Genomic DNA, 26094 nt, shown 5'->3' on the forward strand with positions numbered 1-26094 from the left:
GTTGTGAATTTGTCTATTTCTCCTTGCAGGTTCATCTGCAAAATACATTTGGCTTATGTATTTTGAAACTTTTTAAAAAATTAGGTATAAAATGTTTAGGATTATTGTGTCTTACTACTGATGAGCTAAACCCCTTGTAATTGTGAAATGAATATCTCTGTCCTTGAATTATTCTTTGTTCTAAAAGCTCCTTTGTTTGACATTACTGTAACTTCTCCAGCTTTCTTTTGATTAGTGTTAGCATGGTATATCTTATTCTATTCTCCTATTTAACCTATTTCTATTTTATATTTAAAGCTCATTTCTTAAAAGCATCATATAGTTGAATCTTGCTTTTTTATCCAATCTGACAATTTTTGTCACTTAATTGGGGATGTTTGGGCCATTTATATTTAATGCACTTATTGATATAGATAGGTTTAAGTCTACAATATTACCATTTGCTTTCTATTTATTACATGTTCTGTATTCCTTTTTTTGCCTTTTTTATTGTTAGAGTATTTTTATGATTTCTTTTTATCTCTTTTCTTGGCTTATTGACTATAACTTTTGATTTTGCTATTTTAGAGGTTGCTTTAGCGTGTATAGTCTGCATATTTACATGGCATGCTGTAGATGACAAAGAAATAGTGAATGAACAAAGGAGTGCCCCAATGCCTAGGCCAAAGGGCAGCAGAGAGCCAGGGGCATCAAGATTGGCCCTCAGTCCTGTGCTGTCACAGTTCATTCTTTCCCCGCCTTTATTTTCCTTTTTCACACTATGTCATTATGGATATTAGCTTTAATCTTTCTGTCTTAATGTTAGCCTGCCAAGGTTAGGGATCTGTGTCTTCCCCTCTTGCCCCTTTAACATTTTAACAAATAGATACTTCATCCTTAGGTGGCACTTTCTGCAGGCTTTTTTTGAAAGTGTATGGATTGGATCCTCAGGATGAAGGAGGCTGTGGCCTTGACTTAACATGGCCAAAACAGAAGAGTAACGCTCTTATCAGGAAGAACAGATATTTTTAAAGGTAGTGAATAGAAAAAAAAAAAACAACTTCAAAGAAATGCTCTAAATGTAAGATCAGCTGATCTAAGCAAAACTACACATGGAAAGGAAATTCAGACCTAACAGATTTTCCCCATTCTTAACATGCCACCGGTTGTTTCAAGGTTCTTAAGTATATATACATTTAATCACTGTGCTTCCTGATTAAAAAAGAAAAATTTATGCCTTCTTTTTTTTTTTTTTTTTTTTCTTTTCCAGCAAGTAACCGGCAGGAGCTTTGGTGACAAAGATTTTCGGACAGGGTTAGAAAACGGAATCCTTCTCTGCGAGTAAGTATAGTCTGCATCCCGTTGGTTTTTATTCAAGAGAAATTATTAATGCGATTCAGTTAGTAGGTAAAACTTCCAGCGTTTTGTTTGGAATGTAATCAGTTTGAATCTGAAAATAAAATAAAAAATCACTGGGCTAAGCAGTAAACATAAGTAGGCGAGGGAGTTGGTGTTCAGTAGGGCGGGGGACACTGTGGCAATTTCAGATGAGTTAAGGGAGGAGTATCTGGTAGCTGCTGCTCAGCTCCAACCCACTTTCATCAGGTGAGAATCTGGGCCCAGGTAATTGGATGGATGTGGACTGAATTGTGATAAAAGTAGAAGCTTTTCTCCTCTTGTCCCCCTCCCCCAATCCCCCAGACAAAAGCAGTGTGTGCCAGGTGCAAACAGTGCTTCTGTTTACTCACAGCAGCTTCAAACATGCTAGGTGATGTTCTTTGCTGGGCCTGCTCCCTGAGCTGGTTGGAATATGTTTAATTTGCGCTGCTGGCGACATTCAAATATGAACAATGACTGCTGTGTTAATGTCTATATTTTGAGCCTGGGCTTTGTCACAGGATGCTGCTGTGGTGATGGCATCAAGCACTTCCTCTGAAGTAGTTCTGGACCAAGATAAGCTAGAACCTTGGTGGGTAGACACACTTCACATCCAGATTTCAAGTTTTGAATTTATTTAATAGGTTCTGTCATTTCGGTACTGGTTTTTTTTTTATTGAGGTGAGATGTATAGATATGTAACGCACAGCTCCCAAATTTACATTCTGATGAGTTTTGAAAACGGTGTACATGCATGTAACCTACACCTGATCACGATAGACAAGAGAAAGTTCTCTCATGTCCTTCCTCCTCCATCCCAACCATCTACAGAAAAGCACTGTTCTGATTTCTATCATCATAGCATCTACTTTATCTCATTTTGAGCTTTATGTAAATGGAATCACATGGAATCCACTTTAATATTAGCAACTTCAGAATATTGTTTGGGGCCCACCCACCGGTGTAGCTGAAAGAGCATGGGTTTCGGAGCCTGAGAACTAGACACTCAGTTCCTTACTTCACCCGTTAAGTGAATTGACCTCCTCTAGTCTCCCCCCCGCCCCCCCCCCCCGGCCTCTTAAATTGGTAATCAAAGCTTTACACCTATTGCCCATTCCATATACTTTTTTCGGTGTGAACTTCAATAGGATCATGTGGATAAGGTGCCCTCCCAAATTACATTTGTATAAAAATGTTGATTATTGTGCATCATCTTTCAACACATTTCATGTCAGCATCTTTTTATTCCTGCTCCCACTGCCTTGCTTTCTTCAAAGAGCAATTTACATCTCCTGCTAGCTGTTTCCATGCCTTCCTTCCTATGCAGTCTTCTCATACTTACACCCCTCACCAGATCATTTCCCTTTGTTAACAGAGCTCATCTCATAGGTGGGCCATAGTGGTTTAGCATCCCACCCGAGACAAGCCCAGACAGACTCTTAACACTTCCCTTGTATTCTAGCACCGGCTTCTCCAATGATTCTGTGCTTAGCCCTCTCCCAGTGTTAATGGGTTAGCCAGAATCAGATCTAATTTATCCCGTAGTGCTCTCTTAATCTGTTGAAGTGGGTCTTTGGGACCAGTTTTTTTTTTTTTTTTTTTTTTTTACTTAACATTTGTTCCAAAGATTCTTATAGGCATCCGCCTCTCCACACCCTCCCCATGAGTATATCTGTCAGGGGATAATATCACCTGCCTGACTTTGGATTGAGGAGGCTCATCTGAAGGCAAGGATCTGGATCTAAAGACTTTGGTGCACACAGCTCAGCTGGTGTTGCTCAGTGGTTGAGTGTCAACCTATGAACCAGGTCACGGATCGATTCCTGGTCTGGGCACATGCCTGATCCCCAGTAGGGGGCGTGCAGGAGGCAGCCGATTGATGATTCTCTCTCATCATTGATATTTCTACCTCTCCCTCTCTCTGAAATCAATAAAAAATATCTATAATAATAAAAGCATGATATGCTAATTAGACCAGACATCCGTATGAGAAGACTGCATAGGAAGGAAAGGAACTGGCCAATGCATCCTTCTGGACATCCTTCCTGACGGACGACCTTCCAGACAAAGCTGTGGTGGCAGCAGCGGGGGGTGCGGGGGGAAGGGGGGCGAGGCAGAGGCAGCCACAGTGGCAGTGGGGGCCAAGCCCCTTGCAAGAATTTCGTGCATTGGGCCTCTAGTATATATATATATATTTAAATGAAGACATTGGCACACACAGGATTCGTTTCTTACCTATCTGAAGACATTGAGTTAAAGGATGGATTCACCAATGTGTGCAGTGCCACTACCCATTGGCCTTTTGCAAACACATTCATGACTGCTATGGCTGTATAGGGGTGGAGAGGTAGGGTTTAAGTCTAGGCCATGGTTAGGAAATAGTATGGTTAGACAACACGGAGGCACAGATTATAGCAGGGGCCTCTTTAAATAAATAAAGGGCTTGGACTGCTGACAGCCTGGGGCTAAAGCTGAGGGAACTGGCCAATGCAGGATGTGGACAAATGTTACTGTCTGCGTAGGCAGGATGAAACCCAAGATAAGTGAGCTATTGTCCAAGTTCTCTAAACATGAGGAGTTGAAGGAGTCTGAGGACCAGGGCCATGTTCAGCGGGCAGCCCTGGCACAGAGATTGCTAAGGTGGAATGAACTGAATTTGTAGCCTCAGGCAAGGAAGGCCAGTAGTATGATCCCAGCCAGAGCCTTAGAGGGAAAGCTGGGTCAGCAGCCAGTGAAACCAGATGAAAACAAATTTGTAAGTGCAGGGCCCTCAGAGCAATGAGAAACAAAACATGACCCAGGAGCTGCAAGCACTGAAGGTTGGGGACGATGGAGGAAGATTTCCCCTCTCCTTTTTGGCCAGGGGTGGGGGCATGGCTACGTTTGGGGTGCTATAGACTGAGATGAGTAGGTGCGTTTTGTGGGACTTGTCTCCAGAGACCAGTGTGGCCAGGAGAGGGAGTTGCACTGTTCCAGGTGTGGGCTTGGTGGATGGCAGAGGCCAAAAGGCAGGGAACTCAGCTTGGAGGCTCTCAGGAGAGTGAGAGTCCCCAGACAATGAGTCCAGGCAGGTTGTAGTCACCTGCCTTTGCAGAGTAGAGTACACCTGAAACCTATGTAATTTGTTAACCAATTCAACCGCATAAACTCAATAATAATAATAAAAAAGAATGCTTAAGGCTGTACCACTCCCTAGGACCAAAGAGTTTCATGGATGCTGGTGACGAAGGAGGTCTAACTCATAGCCACCACTCGGATAGCAACATTTAAAAATACAGGACCCCAGCCAAAAACTACGTGAATGGCATCAGTGAATTCTTCCTTTTGTTTAACAAACTTTTAGCTCTTTGCCTAAGTTGGATAGGCTCTAAATGTTGGTCGCAACTGTGGAGGGACACCATGCGCTTTGTTCACTAACATTTTCCCGGGTTTTTTAATTGCCTGGAGAAAATTCAGAGTTCTCATTGAACTAAAGGGCATCGTCTGGGGCTGGGACCTGGTTTTCTTCTCAGCAACCTGGTTCTACACTTACCTGTGCCTATGAGGACTATGCTTCATACCCATTTTACAGAGGGAAGTAGCCGAGGCACAGAGAATTACATAACTTGGCTAAAGGTTATACAGATCGGAAAGACTTGAATGCAGAAGCCTGATTTCCTAGCTTTGCTGTTCCCCACTGTCCTGTGTCCAGAGTTGGGATTTCAATGAGAGAGAAACAAAGGTTGGGGAAGTGGAAATGGTGCCAGGAAACCTAGAGTGTGGGGAGAAGGGCGGCACAGAAGATAAGCATCGGGGCTCACTGGTGGTGGCCTTGGAAAAGTGGAAGCATCGCGGGCCTGGCTGTACTTCTTCAGGTAAGAAGGCAAGTCCAGTAAGGGTGAGGTCGTGAGAGTAGAGGTGGCTGTGGTCAGTGGAGGACGTGGATTTCAGTTTTCTTAAGTGGAACCATTAAAGCTAGATGGAGACACATGAGAGTGGTGAGAGCAGCTAGTGATCCAGGGTGCCAACCAAGAGCCAGACACGGCTGAACTAAAAACTACAGTGACAGGAAAGAGAAAAGACGGGCACCTGCAGGCAGCATAGAAGATGGAAATAGCCTTCAAATCACCCGGGGAGCTCTCCTCCTTCGCCTGTGAAGTGCAATGCACGTGGCTTTGCAGATGCACGCCGTGTAAACAGTAATACTTATGCTTAAATGTATAACTTACAGTAATAACAAGTAGATGCCGAATAGAATGGCAGTGGATGTGTTTTTGCTATAACCATCTCTCTCTGCCTCTGTTGCTTTTGCCAAGCGTGTGCAGTCGAAGCTTGGGAGGTTAATGCTCAAATGATGTGAGCCCTCCACTGAGCACTACAGGTCTGGGGTCAAAGTGTGACAAAGCTGCAAACGTGTGACAATGGTCATGCTGTTAGAAATGTTAATGAAATACTGATTATGTCCTTGAGGGCTTCAGGGTTCAAAAGAAAGTTTGCAAAGAACCATTCCCTACGGAAGCCCTGGCCCTACTGAGCCGCTACTTCCCTGCCCCCAGATCAGACTCCTTTGAAATAACGCCAGAAAGGGAAGTTTCTGACTTGTTTTCCTGGCTCTAACTTTATTGTTTAGACAGAACACTATGGAATTCCATCTGGATCAGGTGTTGGCAGATCATGACCCTTGGCCCGTTTTTGCACTGGCCTTCCTCCTTGCAAAGAATGGCTTTTACATTTTTAAAGGGTTGTAAACAAAACAAAAACAAGAGTTTGTATGTAGATCATAGAGCCTAAAATATTTACTATCTAGTAAGAGAAAAAGTTTGTCAGCCTATAAGTACTATGGAATTAATTTTAGATGCAAATTGTTTAACCCTGGAAAGTTAAGTAATTGTGAGTTTAGGCAGTGCAAAAATGCTATTTAGATAAATCACTTTTTAGGTTTTCTCAGGAATTTCTTTATAATGCACCCCTACTGCCAGCTCTGACTTTTTATTTTGAAATTTTTAAACTTATAAAAAATTTGAAAGAATAATGTAAAGATTACCTATATATCCTGCCACTAAATACAGTTATTATCATTTTGCCACAATTGCTTTATATATGCATGAAACTCGTGCATGGGGAGGAGGTGGTGCCCCTCAGCCCAGCCTGCACCCTCTTCAATCTGGGATCCCTCTCACAATCTGGGACTGCTGGCTCCCAACCGCTCGCCTGCCTGCCTGCCTGATTGCCCCCTAACCACTCCCCTGCCAGCCTGATCACCCCCTAACCACTCCCTTGCCAGCCGGATCGACACCTAACTGCTACCCTGCCGGCCCGGACGCCCCCCAATGCCCTCCCCTGCTGGCCATCTTGTGGCTGTGGGAGCCGCCATCTTTGAGGGCGGGGAAGTCAATTAGCATATTCCCTCCTTATTGGCTGTGGGCACCGCCATCTTTGTAATGGCATGAGTGTCAAATAACATATTCCCTCTTTATTAGAAAGGATAACAAAAGCCACTGCAACTCCTTTAATGAGACAGATTTAGGAACCCTTGGGTTGAATCCTATGAAATGTTGTATTAGTAGACCAAATCAGTCAGAAAATATGATTTCATATGATTCAGCCTAGTAGACAGTCCAGATTTTGAATTTGCCTCCTGTGTGTCCTTGGACAAGTTACCTAACCTCCCTGAGTACCAGTTTTCTCATCTATAAAAACAGATATAATGGTGCCTAATTCATAGGGGTGTTGAGGATTAAATGGATTGGTAATGTGTATAAAACTCTGTTCAGTGCTTGGAACATAACAGACACTTAAATGTTAACTTTCCCTCTTTTGTCTATGAAATGGGGGAAGTATTTCCTCATTAGGTCCCTGAGAGATTCCAGTGAGAGAGAACTAGAAAGTGCTCAGCAGTGTCTGGCTATTGGTTGGCACCTGGATCACCAGCTGCTCTCATCATTATTTTGGAAATAGGCCCCAAATCAGTTATGAACATGACATAGTCAATGGAACTCTGTGTCACTGTGTGCCCATCAGCTCTCTGCTAGGGCTGCCAGCAAGCCACAGGATGGCCGAATTGGGATTTCACTTCCTCGCTTTTCTTGCCTAGCCTGTGATCAAACACTGGGCAAGAAAGTTTGGGTCCTTACAAGCTTGGTCATCTGTATGTAATGAGCTTTAGCTGGCAGGGCTAGAGGCCTAGAGTGGTTGTTTTGAAAACAGTAACCTTGACCTCTGTGGTGATGTCATTTCCTCCTGCTCCCTCCAGTCTGCTGTGGCTTCTTTCTTTGAGAAGCTGTTCCAGGCCCTCCAGGCTGAGTTGGTGGATTCCTCTCTGGCTTCTGAGCACGTCTCCTGCTAGCATTTAACTTCACCTCTTTGTCCCACATCTGCTTCCTGTACCAGATCGAAAGCTCCCTGAAGGCCCTTTCTATTTCTCTTTGAATTTCCCTCACTGGGCACTGGTGTAGCACATAATACATCTGTTACAAACACTTATTGAATAAGTCAATACCAGTAGTATGAGTTCTCCCTAGGCTACCTAATCATCAGTGGCCTTAACTTTCTCCCAATCTTAGCTGTCATTCTCAATACTATCCTCTGTCTCTGTCCCCTCTCTCTTCTCTGTCACACACACACACACACACACACACACACACACACACACACACACACACATTTTACATAAGGATGGACCCATCCTTAAAGACTTGGAGATTGAGGGCTGGAAATATCTGCTTTCTTTATGTGTAAGGTGCCCTGTGACAGTGCCCTCTCTGGAGTCACAGAGGTGAACTTAGGGGTTTGTTCTGTAGACACATTTTCACAGAGTGCAAAGTCTGAGTATGTGAGTCTGCAAATAAGTGACCAATAAAGAATGCTTTAGTGGATTTTTGTCTCAGTTCTTATGTTGCTGAAATGATTTTCGGAAGATAAGAAATCTGTTGGCAAACACTTGTTTACATCATCGCTGATGAATGAGCTGCTTATTCTCAGAAGGAGGGTTTGTCTTGGATTCTTGTCCTGATTTCAGCTTGAGATTTGGTGTGCCACAGATATGTGCAAGTCTCTAGGATGGGCTGGGAGTTGGCGGCGCAGCTTTGCATGGAGACATGGGGTCATACAGAGGATTTGTTGGATATCGACCACGTTCTCTGGAGCAATGGAAATGAGAAGACCTTTGAAGGACTCAACAGGACTTGGTAGGATAGGGTATAAATGAATGAAAGAAAAGACTAAAACTAACATCATGGTTTTAATAGTTAGTGACAAGTGGAGTGGGGCCCTTGATGCAAGCTGAAATGGGTCTTCTGTTTGTTGAGAGAGGTCATGATTTCAGATTGGGCAAAGTGAGTTTGGGATACCAACAGCCCACCCAGCTGTCACCTGTATTTCATAACCTCTGCAAGGCCTCAGAAAAGGGTCTCTCTGGCAGAAGGAGAACTGGAGACCTCGGTAGCCATCCTGGGAACTGCGAGTCAACTGTTCATGACTCAACCTGATTGTTTTAGGTCTGACTCATACTTAACAACAGGCTGTCATTAAGAGGACTTATCTAACAAACTATTAATGAAATATTTTTCTTAACTATTAAGAAATAAATGAAATTAGCTTGACCCAGTGGCTTACAGTTTGTCATTCATAGGAGACTCTTTTGCAAGTGAAAGGGGGTATTACCCAGCGGAGATTCTGGAACAACAAATGAAATCTGGGGCTGTCCTTGGCTACCTGGGATGTATGGTCACCACAGTTGTTGGCGACCCCTGGGAGGTAAACAACCTGGATCAGATCCCCCCACCCCCACCCTCACCCCTTTGGAGATGTTTAGATGGAAACCCAAGGTGGTAGATCCCAGTGTGTTCTGGGTTAGGAGCTCTCTCTCTAACCCAGATGCTCACTCAAATCTCAGCAGGGTCTTTCTGCCCTTACTGATTTTGGCCTTCGCAGGCTGCTAAGAACTTGATAGGCCTTCTATGTAGGATTCTCCCTTGTCTTTCTGCCAAATCACAATTGGCCTCCCTGACTTGGCCTATCTCCAGCTCTTTGGCACCAAGACTCATTAAGCTTTTAAGTTCAAGTGAGGACATTTCAACCCACTCTTTTTTTAGAGATCTCCAGTGAAAAGCTGCTTTTTGTTTGAAGATTGGCCTGGCTTAGGTAGGAACTTAGGCAAGAACTGACTCTCCCTGACAGCCTTCTGTTAGGAAAGATGAAAACAGATGAAGAACATGGAAGGAGAATTGGTGGGACTCAGGATGAGTAGAATGGGCTCCCAGTGTTGCTTTTCTTTTTTAAATCCCCACCAAATAAACAGCCCTTGGTTCCTATTCAAAAGAAGGACTCTTAGCACAGTGTGTGTGGGGTTACTGTTCCCATTCAAACTGTGCTTTAGCATCAATTACAAGAGACTACACAAGACTCTAGTGTGCATTTGAGCATTGTGCATTTGAAACATTCTCAAGTTCATCCATCTTTGCAAATGTTTTATCTACGTAAAGGTATACAATTTTTGTTTCAACTTCTTTTCTCTGAACACAGAGTTTTACATGGCCAAGACCAAGTAGGACAGTTATAGAATATGTTTTCATACTTCAAAAAAATGTGTTTGAAATTTACGTTAGAATAATTATCATTCAGAAACCACTTCCCTCAAAATGTGCACTAAAACCATTTCCTACAAAATAGGTGATTTCCTTCCCCCATCAATCTGTGCCTTAATAAATATTAAACTTCTGCTCATTTAAATCCCGGCTTAATTTCTTTCCTTCTGAACAAATTTATTACACATTTATTAGAATGATTGATTGACTTTAAAGAATATATAACAGGTTTAAATATGGGCTGCTTGGGTAGTAGAGGAGAAACTGGCCCAGCCCATTGCCTGGCTGTGGACTTACAGGCAGGATTTGGACTTGCTTGCATTTGAGAGGGTTTGGTAGCTTTTCTAATTGTATTTCCTTAGTAATTCCTTTTTTAATTGTGTCTATTCGGCTGTCAGGCTGGGTGGGCTGTTCCCACAATGAAGTGTGCAGAATTCTTGCCCCAAGTGTTCCATTCTAAATGTTTCCTTTCGTTTCCCACAGAGGAGGACCTTTTCTTCAATATCCCATCAAAGACTTGGTTTACAAATGATTTCTTTTTCCAGTTAACTGTGCAGAAATAGTCTTCCCTCTTTATAATAAGGGGAAGAAGAATGAGTGAATGAAAAGACAAATAAAAAGTTGAGACTTTATGGCTGAGTGATTAACTCTGTGCCTGCCTGTGCTTAGGCCACTGTAGACTCTGCCATGAGGCTGGCATTCCCAAACACAGCTTCATCGTTCCCGGTGCACCTTCCCACCAGATAGGACACGACTGAAGTTCCTTTGCCTGGAGCCTGGCGTCCCTCACGGTCTGGGCACAGTGTTTGTTTGGCTTATCTGAACGACCCCTTTGCATTGGCCACAGAGAATGATATTTGTCCTATGATTCTCTTTGTTTTGTCCCACTTTCGTGCCTTTGACTGCATTTCATCCCAGCCATTTGGGTGCTCACTTCTCTGTCCATTTCCATCTTTCTAAACCCTAAACTCATGCATCAGACACCTTTTCTTCCTCTAAGGTCCTCTCTACCTGCAGCCTGAATTCAGTGCTTCCTTCCTTCTTTTAGTGCCCATAGCAGTGACTACCGTATAACCTGGAGTGGAGGTGACAATCTTAATGTCCAGTGCTCCCCCTGGTTTCTGATTTGAAAGTGTTTTGGCTTTGTCTGGAACAAGTAATTTGTCTCACACATGGCACTACTCATGAGGGTTGTCTGTTTTAACTCTCTATTAGATTATAAATTCCTTGACATAGTGACAGTGACTCATAAATTTTTCCATGCCTAACGGTGCTTGCACATGGCAGGAATGTAGTAAATTGGGAGAGAATGGAAGAAGGATTACTCCAAATTTAAAATTTTTGAAGTTATTAACATGTTTATAATCAATCAGTGTGTATTCAGACAATACAATATTAACTCAAAATGGAGCATAGACCTAAAAGTAAGAGCTAAAATTGTACAATATTAGAATGGAACACAGGAGTATATTTTTGTGACCTTGGATTAGACAGTGGTTTCCTGAATATAACATCAGACGTAAAAACAACAAAAGAAAAATAAGTAAATAGGACTATGTCAAAATTAAATGCTTTTGTCCTGTAAATGATATCATCTCCCAGCCCACAGAATGGTAGAAATTATGCTATTTGCAAATCATATATTTGAGAAGGAACTTATATAAAGAACGCTTATAACTCAATATTAAAAGCAGAAACAATCCAATTAACAGTGGGAAAATACATCTGAATTGCTATTTCTCCAAAGAAGACATAAAAATGGCCAATAAGCCCAGCCGCCATGGCTCAGTGGTTGAGCATGGACCTTTGAACCAGGAGATCATGGTTTGATTCCCCATCAGAGAGTTGTGGGCTCGATCCCCAGTAGGGGGCATGCAGGAGGCAGCCAATCAATGATCCTCTCTCATCACTGATGTTTCTATCTCTCCCTCTTCCTTCCTCTCTGAAATCAATAAAAATATATTTTAAAAAATGACCAATAAAAACATGAAAAGATGCTCAACTTCATTAGTCTTTAGGCAGTGGTTCTCAATCTTCTGGCCCTTTAAATACAGTTCCTCATGTTGTGACCCAACCATAAAATTATTTTCGTTGCTACTTCATAACTGTAATGTTGCTACTGTTATGAATCGTAATGTAAATATCTGATATGCAGGATGGTCTTAGGTGACCCCTGTGAAAGGGTCGTTCGACCACCAAAGGAGTCGTGACCCACAGGTTGAGAACCGCTGCTTTAGAGTAATGCAAATCAAAACCACTATGAGATACCACCTCACACCCACTGAAATGGCTGTAATGAAAAAGGAAGACAGTAAATATGGAATGGATGCGGATAAATTGGGACCTTCATACATGGCTGGTGGGAATGCAAAGTGGTGTAACCACTTTGGTAAACAACTTGGTAGTTCCTCAAAAGGTTAAACATTAAGTTACTGTATGACCCAGCAATTGTACTTCTAGTTACATATCCAAGAGAAGTGAAAACGTATGTCCAAACAAAAACTTGTACCCAAATGTTCATGACAGCATTATTCACAATAGTCAAATGAAAGAAACAACCCAAATGCCCATCAAATGATGAATGGGTAGATAAAATGTGTTATGTCCAGACAATGGAATATTATTTGGCCACATAAAGGAATTAACTACCATATATCCAGCAACATGGATAAGCCAAAACCATTATGCTAAGTGAAAGAAACCAGTTGCAAAAAACTGCATAATATATGCTCCTATTTATATGAAATGTCCAGAATAGGCAAATCTATAGAGACAGAAAGTTGATTTGGGTTGTTAATAGCTAGAGGTTGTGGATGCATGGGGTGGGAGTTAAAGCTATTGATTGGGTATGGCGGTTCTTTCAGGGGAAAAGAAAACTAAAATTAGTTCATAGTGATGGTTGCTTAATCCTGTGAATGTACAAAAAAAATCAGATTCTAGTTTAGTGGGTGAACTCTATGTAAATTATATCTCAAGTTGTTAAGACACACACGTTATGATACTTAAAATTTTGCTTCAAGATGTTTAATGTGCCCTTTAGAAGACTTATTGCAAGTGTCATTTCTGCATTTCTTGATGTGCTAGTATTACATTGTACTGAGCTGCCAGATGTAAAGGAAATAACAAAATAAAACTAAAAATCAAAGGCACACTCATTAAAATCAGGAAGCATAACATTAGATAAAGGAAGGCCACAGAATGGAGAAACGAGACTTTATTGCTTAAGTACTGCCCTTCTCCTTTAGTTAAAGCTCCTTTTCTACAACAGATGAAAAGGCTTTGCTTTTAGTCTCATCTGTTCCTTGTTGGAGCTTCTGGCCTCAAGAACACATTGTCCATGCCTCTGAATAAGACTGTACTTAGTTTACCCAGTAAAGTAAAATGGTCTGTGCCTCCCCCCCCAACCACCCCACCTCCCGCCCCATGCCTTTCTCTTTTTGTGCCATGTAGCACATCAAAGGGAAGAACCCAGAGATTTCACTGCCCCCTTTGGGGCCAACCAGCTCACATCTGTCCTTCAGAGAAGCACACAGTGACTCCATTAATTCCCAACCTCCACCCCCACCCCCATTTACAGACCAGCAGGAACTTAATGATGTGACAGTAATTGGTGGGAAGGAACTGGAAACCTGTCAGATGATCCTTACGTGGTGTGGTTGCCTGAGCCCACCTTTAGTCTTGGTGCTGAGAAAAAAAATGGTTCAGATGTGATTCACAGCAACAGTTGCAAAATCGCCAGGGAACCTGAAGTCCATTGCAATTTCAAAACTGATGTTTTCGGCTTCCGAATACTTTGCAGTTGTTATTTCTTTCATTATCAATTTACTCAGCAAACATAAGTTTAGGCCCCACCAATGACTGGCCCTTACGGTAGAACTGGGCTTACAGAGAGGACTAACCATTTGCCTGGTGGGGAATTTGGACAGTTTTGGTGATACATAATAAATAGGGAAGCAAAAGAGTGTTGGGACATTGAGGTGGGAGATACACTCCCTACCTCGGAAATGGTTCGGAAAGAAGGTAGTATTTAAGCTGGGTTTTGAAGGATGAGTAGGAGTTTGCTAGGCCACAAAGGTATGGGGAGAGGCTTGTGGGAAAGGCAAGTCAGAGAGAGGGAGCAGGAAGCATGTGAGAGTACTCATCAATATGAAGGGGCTGTGCATGCTCAAGGAAGGAATTGTGGCCAGAGCCTAGGCTGGAATGGGGCCGACTGGAGATGAGAGACGAGTATCAGTTTGAAAAGGATCAGTTTGAGAAAGATCTTGAATAGCATGTTAAAAAGTTTCAACAGCATCCAGCCAACAATAGGCAGCTAACATGGTCTCTATGCAGAAGAGCCATGGGATTAGCTTTACTTTTGAGGAAATGACATCTGTTGGCAGTGGAGGCTTTTGATTACTTTCTGCTGTGCCCCAAACATAAATATTTGAATAAAATGCCATACCGATGAGGCGCAGAAATGCTTCTTACACGTCTTGCTATGTCCACCCATTATTTATAACTTTACTGTGTGTATACTATGTTTTCAAAGTTCTTTTTCAGGTCACTCATTTAGAACTTGGAAGTTATTGCCCCATAGAACTGGTACTCTTCACAGTCTTAGGTAATCCATTCCACATCGGAGATTGTGTCTGTCCCTCTGTAGATCCCAGTCCCCTGAGGGGGTGTGGGCTTGGCTCCGCACCTGGTGTGGGGTGTTTGATAACAATATGTGAATGAACAGGAAATCAATCCAGAGTTCAAACTAGCCACATTAGGCACTTACCTCCCCTTTCTAGGACAGCAAAGGGCATCTTAGCCTTTCCCTATCACCTTCAGGATGGCAAGTTAGGTAAGGAGATAGGAGCCTTGGCAAGAGGTAAAGGAAAGCTAGACTTTGGCAGGAAAGCAGGACCAGGGGCAGTGTGGGCACAGCTTCAATGTAGCTGAGATTGTCCTTGGAGCTTCTTACTACCTTTGCTTTGTTGTCTTCTTCCCTCCCTCCCTCCCTCCCTCCCTCCCTTCCTCCCCATCCCCAGTTCTAGAGACTGCATTTATGTGAGCCTGCCCTTCAATAGGACTAATGTCATCTCATTCCCTCATTTCTGTCTTTTCATATCTCCCAACTCCCAACCTAGAGGGAGCCACAGACAGGATGCTTGGGAGATGTGAGCTAACAGTTGACACATTGGATTTCCACCTGTGGGCAGGGCTGGGGTTGAAAGCTTCTTGGAGGGGAAGAGATGATAATAATGGCTGCCATTTATGAAGTATGTGTTATCCACCAGACTTGTGCCAAGTGTACTGCATGCATATCTCATAGTGTCATGCCATGACTTGTAGGTATTATTATTCCCACTTTACAGAGGAGGACACTGAGGCTCATAGATGTTGAATACTTAAATAACTTGCCTAGTGAGTTGCAGAGTTGGATTTGAGCCCAGGTCTTTCTCTGTTAGGAAGCTCTTAGTACTCTTGGAATTTTATGGGTCCCAATTCTGGAACACTTGGCTCTGAGCACTTCCTGCTCAAGGAGAATGGAGGGCGAGAGACTGGCTGCTTACCCCTCTCCAGCCTGGATACAGAAGCTTTCAGAGCCACGTCACAGCAACATCACTTCCCAAGTTATCTGTCCACCCTCCTGACAGTAAATTCAGCAATACCGTGGTTTAGCTGTGCAAAAGAAATACTAATTACAACCATTTTTCCATAATTACCACATAGCGCGATGATGATTACCCGTATCATTGCCTGTGTCAGAGTCACTTTAGTCTGTGTTTTATTTGGTTATACTAAATTCTGTTCACGCACTGCCAGTTTTCACAGCTCATTGATCATGTGTCATCTTCAATTTGTAGCTTATAAAAGTGGGGAGGACCTTGAGCGGGAGGCACAGTGGAAAAGGCAGTTTGGGGTGAAAGGGGCTTGATTAGCAGGTGAAGGCACTGGGGAGAGTCCTGTGGAAGTAATTGGAGGAAGGAAGCAGTATAACCAAAGCCAAGGGTTTGGTGGGGTAGGTTTTCAAGGGTTAGGTGGGTAGGTCAATTAAGATGACAGAGACTGGTGGCTGGAGATTAGCTATGGAAATGCCAAGAGTTAAAGCATCATGGGCAAGCCCTCTTCTCAAATACAGAAACTTCAGACATGTGCCTGGTGCCATGTTCCTTATCTAAATTATTTTATTGTTTTAAGCTTCTTCTAATCCAAAAATTCCATAATTTCCAGACAATAAGAATGGTCAGGCAAAGATTGGCCTGTGAGACGGGTTAGAAATGAACCAAAAAGGCCTCCAAGATATCAGATAATTTCCATAGGTTCCCTTCCATACTTATAGGTTATTTCATTAACGTTAGATCCGGGGGAAGGCTGTGCCCAGGTATTTAATTTTGCATTTGGGGGCAGGGCTTTTCTGGAAAAGGACCTCCTGATCTGGAAAACTATAATAATTAAGGTAATGCTGGGTGGGTGCTATATCTCTTCTTACTCTCAGTGGTTTAATACAATGGAAATGTACCTCTCACTCTCATGTAGCCCAGCCTTGGCAGCAGGGAAGGGTGGAGGTGACTCTGCTCCAGCCAGACGTTCAGGGACCCCCGCTATTAGGGACTCCACCCTGGACACACGGCTTCTCAGGTCTTCCTGGCTGCCAGTGGGGGAGGAGAGGGAGAATGGAGCATTGCTTGGGCGAGATTCTAGGGGCAGCCCTGGCTGTGATACATATCACTCTGCCCACATGCCATTGGCCTGAACTCAGTTGTATTGTTACAGAGACATTGCAAAGGGGGCTGGGAAATGTAGCCTAGCTGTGCGCCCCGGAGGAGAGGAGACAAGTTTGGTGAGCTGTCTCTGCCACAGGAGCTGCACTGAGTAAATACAGCACTACTGAGCCCTGCAAGTCACAGTTAGGCCCAAGTTCTTTGAATTTCAAGTCTATGAAGGCTTTCTGAAGCTCTTACGATCTCTTCTTCAGACACGTTCAAGGCAAATGGCTTACCGAGACCTAAAACTCACAGGTTCTGGACAATGCATAGCACCCCTCAAACATTTGGTAGATATAAACGATGGCAGTTTGCGTTCCATCACTATTTTGTTCACATGAAACTCCCCTTTTGGTTCAGGTTTCACTTTCCCCCTTATTTTAGTCAATTTTCCTTGACCTCAGAAGGTTTATTAACGTTCCTGCTTTTGCCAAGGCAACCCTAAAAAGAAAACTTTAAAAATGACATCTGTAACAGGTTTATGGTCAAGGTTAAATTGAGCTCATGCTTAGGTTAAAAAATAGTTGTCATGTTAGATTAAAATAAAGCATCTATAACTTCGTCTAGGACACCTAGTCAAACCTAAAAAGTGATCAAGGAAACTACATAGAAAAACACAATTGAGCCAAATTAAAAGGGACACAAAGTAGGTACTTTTGTGATCATAGTTGCCTATTGCAGCTGTATAAACCAAGCTAAATGAAATGATGATGTAATATTTTGTTGCAAAGAATAAAATGATTCCCCATGAGATTAAGCGTGAATTCCCCAACCCTGTGTTCAAGGTCCAGATAGCGTCTCTGCTCTCCCCCAAACTCTAGAATAGTTATTAGACTTAATTTATGAATTGAATGCCTTGTAGAAAAAGCTGAATTTCACAACCCTTTAAAATATTTTACCTTTAATGTTTATATTACAGTCCAATAACAAATAAGCTGCTTGTTGGTATAATGCCTAATGTCTGGATGGTCTCCTAACACATCCTTTGTAGCGATTATATTGGCTGCTGGAAGAGTTCGTTTGAAACAGAACCACTCTGTCCCAGAGTACGCATTTGAGATGTTTTTCTTTAATTGCAAATAGAAACACGTTTCTTCGGTTGGTATTTTATAGCCATTAAGGAGTGATTGAGAGGCTACCATGCTGTGTTACAAGGAGTTATCAAGTACAGCCTGTGGTCTAATTAGAACAGCAGCGTCTTTCCTGGATGTCTCAACAATTGTTTCTTTAAGGAATCTGATCGTTAATCTTTAAGAACTGTATTCATAGAATGTGTTCAGAGCAGGTCTTTAATTCACCTTCTCAAAAACTCAAGATGGCTGTGCATTAGGTGGTATGACAATGAGCCACGTGTGCACAGTCCTGGTCTTCCTGTGGGTTTTAAACCCATTAGTGAGCAATTCTCCTGAGGGAGAGCCTGGGGTCTGCCCTGTCTTCTCTTGTATCCCCTTTATCCAACTTCAGGCCAGAACATTATGCAAGCTCAATAAATGTTGGTTGAGTACATGAAGGAACATATGGGATAGCCTTTCTGGAAATAGGTCACAGTATGTTTTAGATTTAGAATATAAGAATTTAGTAGACACCATTTAATTTGTATCCTATAAGAAACACATGTATTTTTGCTTACCTTCAATGCCATTAACTTTTTTCATAATCAGAGATTATCCAAGATCATTTTTTTTCCTGTTTCTAGACGTTTCTCACCAGACATATATTAGGCAAGCTGTACAGTTTATTGACTTGATTCATTTATGTGAGATTTTTATCCAAAGGTGACCAGAAAAAGAAAATAAGTAAAACTTATTTTAGTGTTTGGCAGCTGGCCAGTGGAAAAGTTGAAACTAAAATAACTTGCATTTACCTAGCAAAAAGGGACATGCATAGTATATTAAATGAGTGTGAATATGGAAGTTTCCATTTACTAAATGCCAGCAACACATTATCCATTTGCTTCTCACCACAATCCTGGACGGAAGATGTGTGTTTTTATTTTATGTTAATTAATTAATTAATTAATCAATTAATTTATTTATAAATTTATCTTTATTGTTGAAAGTATTACAGATGCCCCCTTTTTCCCCCCATTGACCCCTTCTAGCCTGCACCTGCCATACCTCTCTCCCTCCCCAACCCCCCATCATCATATGTCTGTGTCTATGGGTTATGCATGTATGCATCCGAGTTCTTTGGTTAATGTCTTCCCACCCACTCACCCCTGCCTTCCCTCTGAGATTCGACAGTCTGTTCCATGTTTCTATGTCTCTGGATTTATTTTGTGCATCAGTTTGTTTTGTTCATTAGATTCCACATATGAGTGAGATCATGTGATACTTAGTCTTTCTCTGACTAGCTTATTTCACTTAGCATGATACTCTCCAGGTTACTTCATGCTGTCTCAAAGGGTATGAGATCCTAAGATGTTTTTTTTGTTTTTTTTCAAATCTCCATTTTTTAAAAGGGAAAGCTGTGGCTCTGTTCAAGCCACTTCCCAGCACAGTAACATATAGTTAACACATGTTGAATTTACTTTTTAAACCTTCACCACTTACTCCAAATTTACTGCACCTTTCTCTTCACTAAGCTGAGTATTATATGTTATTTGTGATGCTTTATTTATCTATACTTTCTGATACCCATGATTTTTAATAAGCAAATATTTCCTATGTGAATATAGTTGTAAATTTATGTTTTTACTCTTTGCATATAGTGGAGATTTAAAATTATAAATCAGAGTACTTCAATCTCTGTCTTTAAAATCATCAGATGTACTTCAGAGTAGATTATATTTAGGAAATAATTAGACACCTTACCTGGGCTGGATGTTGCCTTCACATTGGCTCTCATTTCATGTCTCCTTCTTCCATTCACTCTGCTTGGCTACATTGGCCAACACTCCTGCCTTTGGACCTTTCTACTAACTGTTCAGTCTGCCTGGAACTCGTCTTCAATCTCTCCTTGGCTAATTCCTTTGTATCATTCCCTTTTCCCCCCCCCTCAAATGTTACTTCCCAGAACAGCCTTCTGACCACCCAATAAAACTTCCACCTGCATCACCTGTTACTATGCTCATCTTCCCAGTGCTTATGTTATCGGAAATTTTCTTCTTGCTTATCTACTTGTTTATTTTCTGTTTCTCCCACGGCTCTACCTGTTTGCCAAGGTGATACGTTCCAAAGAGCAGGACCTTTGCTTGTCGTGTTCACTGCTGCCCTCCTGGGCCTAGAATTGTGTGCAACATACAGAAGGCACTTGATAAATAACTGCTGGGTAAATATCAGAAAACAGTTCATCCTAACTAGCTCTCACATTGACATTTTTATTATCTTTATTTTTGTTTGTAGTTGTGGGTATATTTAACGCAAAAGACAGGTATTAGTAAAAACGTTTACTTTTTTGTTGTGTAGAATTATACCAGCCTCCCAGAAATGTCTTGAGATGAGTAGAAAGAAAATCTATTAATAGATGAAGAGAGAAAACTACCTTTTCAGGCCCTCTAGCCATTGGTTTTGGGGAGCACAGACCACAAGTGGGAAATTGGTGTGGGGTTCTGCTCAGTGGGGAGTGAATGGCCATCTTTCAGTCCCATCTTCTGTTGATATTATCCCATTGTATTTAGACAGTTTTTGGTGTGTGTGTGTGTGTGAATTACATACTAAAGCTGGACTTTCTAAAGTACCAAGTCACAGATTAGAACGACTGGCCTCGGATATGAAGACTGTCTCAGTGTGCTACAAACTATGCATGTCTCCAGGGAAGTCTTCACATCTCTGTGGGGCTTAGTCTTTGCTTCTACAAAAAATGGTAGAATGAATGCATGACCTGTTTCTATAGAAAGAACAGGAGACAAGGCATCTCAGTAAGTTCATGACTAGAAAGTGTCATCATTATCATTGCTTTGAAGCATGTCATCAGTAAGTATTTATTGAAAATATTTATATTTTAATTAGCACAGGCAAGTAAGAGTGGTGTGTGTTTGTTTTTAAGAGTGGTTTTTAATAAAATTGCAAGTGAGCAGCCTTGACTCTTCCTCATAGCTGTATTGTTGAACTTCTCATTTGACTCCTAATATATACCAAAAAAAGCCTCCAGTTTAACACAAAATACCAGGTATGCAGGTGCTTGGCATTTCTGCAATGTGAATTCAATGTTATCTTTTATCGTTGTGTACTGTCAACTGTGTATGAAACTGGGGCAATGTTTATATGGAAAAAATCACCTGCCTTGATCTTGAAAGTATTTCAAATATTTAAGAGCCCTTTGGCTGTTTATTTTTTAATTTGTGGTTAAAAATTATGACAGTGAGCATAGATTTTTGTTGCTCTTTTAATTAAGGTCTAACATTAAAATTGGGTTTTTGTTTTTGCTTTTTACAGTTTCATGTTACAGGAAAGATTTATGCCATATAAATATAATTCTACAAAGAGTGTATATAATGAAGCATTTCATGTTGCTTAAAATAAAAACATGTATAAAAGAGGACTTGGTGGAGCCATCATAATAAACTTTTTAATACAAGTCTTAGACATTGGTGACAAGAGTGCCTTTTTAAATTTTTTTAAATATATTTTATTGATTTTTTTACAGAGAGGAAGGGAGAGGGATAGAGAGTTAGAAACATCGATGAGAGAGAAACATCGATCAGCTGCCTCCTGCACAGTCCCCACTGGGGATGTGCCCGCAACCAAGGTACATGCCCTTGACCAGAATCGAACCTGGGACCTTCAATCCCCAGGCCGATGCTCTATTCTAGTCATTGGCAAACTGTGGCTCGAGAGCCACATGAGGCTCTTTGGCCCCTTGAGTGTGGCTCTTCCTAAGTCTTAGGAGTACCCTAATTAAGTTAATAACAATGTACCTACCTATTAGTTTAAGTTTTAAAAATTTGGCTCTCAAAAGAAATTTTAATCGTTGTACTGTTGATATTTGGCTCGGTGACTAATGCGTTTGCCGACCACTGGGGTAGGGCAAGAGTGCCTTTTTAAAAGGCAATTTTTAACTTATGATTTTTTGGTAGGCTGTTTGTTATTTTTTCTACTTTGGTTAATTAGCAAAAAATGCTTGGGAATATCTGGTGGCAATGGTATTTTATTTCATTAGAAGAATCTAAAATATTAGAGAAAGTGGTTGATGTCAAATGCTGTGGATGGAATTAGTATAAATGCACACAAATGTGGGGAAACATTTATAGAGAAGTTTAATGAACCAGGCTCTATGCTAGCTTCTCACATATTTTGTCACATTTAAGTCTCAGTGATACTCAAGCAATTGGTACCATTATATTGTATGTTGCAGTTGAGGAAACTGAAGTTCATGGGCTTTTCTGAAGCAACAGCCCTTAATAGATGACCAGCAGCATTTGGGGTTTTGTCGGTTAGACTCCAGAGCCAATGCGCTCATCCTGCTGAGTCCATCAGTCTGTGGTCCAGAACAGTTAGAAAGGACATAGGTCCACAGGGACTGATAAGTCAACTCTCCAAAGCAAATTGTTTAACCTCCAAGACATATCGTTAAGGAGAAAGACGGTGTAGGACAGTGCATGTTACATGCTACATATCTGCCTTTAAAATAGTTATATGTGTCTTTATATACTTTCTTTGGAAAGTTTTTAAGGTTACCTTCTGGGGCCTTGTGGGACTCAGCATTTTACCAAGTATCCTTTTAATTCCTTTTAAATTACCAGCACTGTGCACAAATACTATTTTAAAATCCAGTTTAAAATGACAATGTTAAAAACTAGTGAGAAAAATCATGTATCTTTATGATGATATACAATTAAAACCTGCTTTGGAGACATATATCTTTGTGTTTATTTAAGCCATAATATGTGGGATGTTGACCTTGTGTTAGAGAGCGTGCTGATCAGGAAGCTTGGGCACTGGGCCCGGCTGCACCCTCATCAACGCTGCGAAGTTTCTCATTCACCACCATCAGACCTCCATTTGCTAAACTGTAAAATGAGAAGAGTGAACAAGTTGCCTTCTAACTTAAGTTATAAATAAGTTATAATAATTTCAAAATAAGTTATAAAGGAGTAATTTTTAAAAAAAGATTAAATTCATGGTTAAAACAAAGTGAGTTCATGCAAAGAGCTCCATCTTGGCTCTCGGTGAGCAAAAAGGCACAAGTCCACTCCGGGTGCTACCTATTGGTGGTGGCTCCTTGGAATTGCAGTGAAAGTTACTAAGAACAGGCAAAATCCTTGGTGAAAAAACAGAATATCCTACTTGTCATAACTACTGTAGGCACGTTTCTTAAAATATTAATGCATAGTGGTGTCAAAGTCGAATATAGGTTGCGCTGAAGACTAATCATTACACTATTTCGAAATATCTTTTGTTACTGATTTGTAGAAATCTATCAAGCATAGGTTCCTCATAATTAACTAGAATCTTGGATTGCATGAATTATAGGCATGCCTCCTTTTATTGCACTTCATTTTATTGTGCTTCACAAATGTTGATTTTTTGACAAATTGAAGGCAAGACCCTCCACCAGCTAAAAGATTTTGACTCACTTTATTGCAAACATTCACTTTATTGCAGTAGTCTGGAACTGAATCCGCAATATCTCTGAGGTATGCCTGTATAATAGAGATTGGCAAACTTTTTATGTAAAGGGCCAAATAATAAAAATCATATACTTTGTGGACCATATGTTCTCTCTTATAACTACTCAGCTCTACACAAAAGCATCAGTAGACAACACATAAGTGAATGGGCATGGCTGTTTTTCAGTAAAACATTTTTACAAAATCAGGCATTGGGCCAAATTTGGCCCATGGGTTAGAGCTTGCTGACCCCTCAATTATAATAAATTCCTGCCCTAAGTTTCTTTTTGCACTGTATCCTGAGATAAGTTGCCTGATTACCTCTCCTCAATGCCTGAATGTGGGAATAAATGCTTCCATTCTACAACCCCTAACCTTCAGTATCCCTTTATAAATAACCTGGTTTGCCAATGCTACATTCCACCACGTCACCCTGATGCCAACCCTTAGTTTTACAAGTTGCCCTTCTTTTTTTCTTTTTTACTCTGAGTTGGTAATTTCTGAAGACAAGTAGTTGCAGTTATTTTTCTCTTGTATTCCCCATGTTGTATTACCATTTTTACCTGATTTCAACCTTTACCCCGAAAATGTTTTGTTCACATATTTTTGTACCTAGGGAACTGTGGTTAGCCTTGTTCAAAATCTTCAGAACATGATTGGTTAACCTCTTGTTAAACGTATTCTTCCCTTTCTTAAGGGAAACTCAGCTACATTTAACAAGCGACTTCCTCAAAGAGCAAGAGTATCTGGAGGTAGAATTAGTCTTGGCAAATTATTTGGGAAGATAGATGTTGGTCTCTGAACTTAGCGCATCCCTGGAGAGATCCCTGCCTTAACCAGGAGAATTGGGAACGAGTCTTGTCTATGTAGTAATACCTGGCTCCAGTCCTAGACTATTCCCTCCCAACCTCCATCCAGCTCCCATGTTTGTCTTTTCTCTTGAAGCATCTCCCAGTCCCCATCCTTTCTTTTCTCCCAACATTTCCAAGTTCCAGAACTTCACCTGCCATTGACAAACTTGATGTTGGCAAAGCTCTTCACTCGTATGTACTAAGGCTCATAGGTTATTGAGATTTACCACATGCTTTGAATTCCTGCTTTTCCTATTCAGCAGTTTAGCTGTAGCCCCGGATAAAGGTGATGTGTGTGATCCATCTTGCTTTATGTCTCATTTGACATTCTGCCTTTTTCATGACAGGTTGCTGAATGCTATAAAGCCAGGACTTGTTAAAAAGATCAATAGATTGCCTACCCCCATTGCAGGACTGGTGAGTATCCAGAATTGAGATTTATTTTCCAATATTCCTTTGCTCTAACCTAAGGGTCATGACAGTGCCATTTATTATAGTTCTCTCCTGCAATATATATATTCCACTTGAATAAGAATGCATTGAAGCCATTAAACTAAGAGGTCACTTAAGAATGAAAGATTGCAGTTATGCCTAAATGTCATCTTAATCTTTGTATTTTTCCCATGAGAGATAAGGACCTTTATTTTTAAAGACGTAAATTTGTTTTCGTTTGAGAGGTGGATAATTAGGTTGACCTCAGGGCAGGAATGTGATTGCAATTATGGTTTCTCATTTCAGTTTTTCACTGCATTCCCCTGGAATGGAGGGGAGCAGAGGTAGAGAGAAAGAGAATTTCATGATTAACAAGCAGCACTTTCATGATAAATTGCTGTTTTCAATCTTAAAAATCTACTTGTGCTTAAATACCACATTTGTGGATCAGGTCTTCCAGAGATAGTGGACACTAAGTTTTTTATCTTAGTGAACACTAAGATGACTCTAAGATCACCTGGAGGACTGTTTAAGCAAGACCCTTGCCCTGCTGAACACATCTAAGGCTCATGTGTTCACATATGGTCAGAAGCAGGATTTATTTCCTCCCTGCTTAGACATGCTTCATAATTCTTGGCAACTAATTCCAATTATTTAATTGATGTTGTCTTTTGTGTAAAAGAGGGATAAAGATGGAAGATCAAGAAGACAAACACATCTTAGTTGTGGAAGGAACTTGGCACATGGACACGCTCAAACACAGACACATGTGTGCACAAAAAGCTGAGAATGTATGTGCCCTGGTAAATGACTCACTATTTCCATTGTGACTGCCTCCTATACATGTGGTTTTGCAGAAAACAATTAGAAAAATGTCAAGAATTTAGGCAGGCTCCTACATAGACCTTGCTGATTGTTGTTTAAAAGTTTTATAGCCACATCATGATGACTAATTAAAAATATATGTTTTTTTTTAAATTGTGTTTGAGAATTGGGAGGGTCATGGTAATAAGGACATGATTTTAGAAAGTTGAATGGAATGGATTTTTTAAAAAATAGTAAGAATTGCTATTTCTGTAAATGCATTTTATTTCCTGTACTGGTTGGTAGTAAGTTAATGATTAGTCATTAAAAATCCTGCCAATTTTGTTCATCAGAATAATGTAACCAAGTAAGTTAATAGGTAGATGGATAGATTTAGAAGGGGTGAACTTGAAAATTTTATGAATAATCAATCTGTATATGGATATCATATATTGCATATTTAATAAGTAATATGTAATTTTAACATTTTTTATTAACTCCATCTCTTTCAAACATTAAGGTCATAGTATTAATGATACTGACAAGTTTATGTTTGGCCTCAGACCTTGGCATCTCCTGACCTTGGAGCTCTGGGGTTTAATGTTATAGGATCACAACTTGCAGGATGAAGTCAAGAAAAGGGCCCTGGTAAAATCCATGTGAACAGAAGCAGGCCACTCTGAGACCAGAAGCTAAAGAGAAAAGCGTTTTAACCCTTAATTTAAAATATGAATCATACATAATTTTAGTAAAACTGAGGGTATGGGACATGTGCATTGACCTTTATATCATTTCTTATT

The 26094-nt window shown here is 40.9% G+C and overlaps 1 protein-coding gene across 14 annotated transcripts in view; it reads left to right on the forward strand.

The window, feature by feature from the left end:
• The window catches only part of LIMCH1 (LIM and calponin homology domains 1), a 313771-nt gene that overhangs the window by 120938 nt on the left and 166739 nt on the right, over positions 1–26094 (forward strand). For all 14 annotated transcript variants that reach the window (XM_036332294.1, XM_036332332.1, XM_036332349.1 and 11 more), the window contains exons 2-3: positions 1250–1320; positions 24406–24475. In XM_036332294.1, the coding sequence (XP_036188187.1) occupies positions 1250–1320; positions 24406–24475 (141 nt within the window). The remainder of the gene's footprint in view (positions 1–1249; positions 1321–24405; positions 24476–26094) is intronic.

The sequence above is a fragment of the Myotis myotis genome, unplaced genomic scaffold (assembly GCF_014108235.1).
Source record: "Myotis myotis isolate mMyoMyo1 unplaced genomic scaffold, mMyoMyo1.p scaffold_m19_p_1, whole genome shotgun sequence".
In the NCBI taxonomy this organism is placed as follows: domain Eukaryota; kingdom Metazoa; phylum Chordata; class Mammalia; order Chiroptera; family Vespertilionidae; genus Myotis; species Myotis myotis.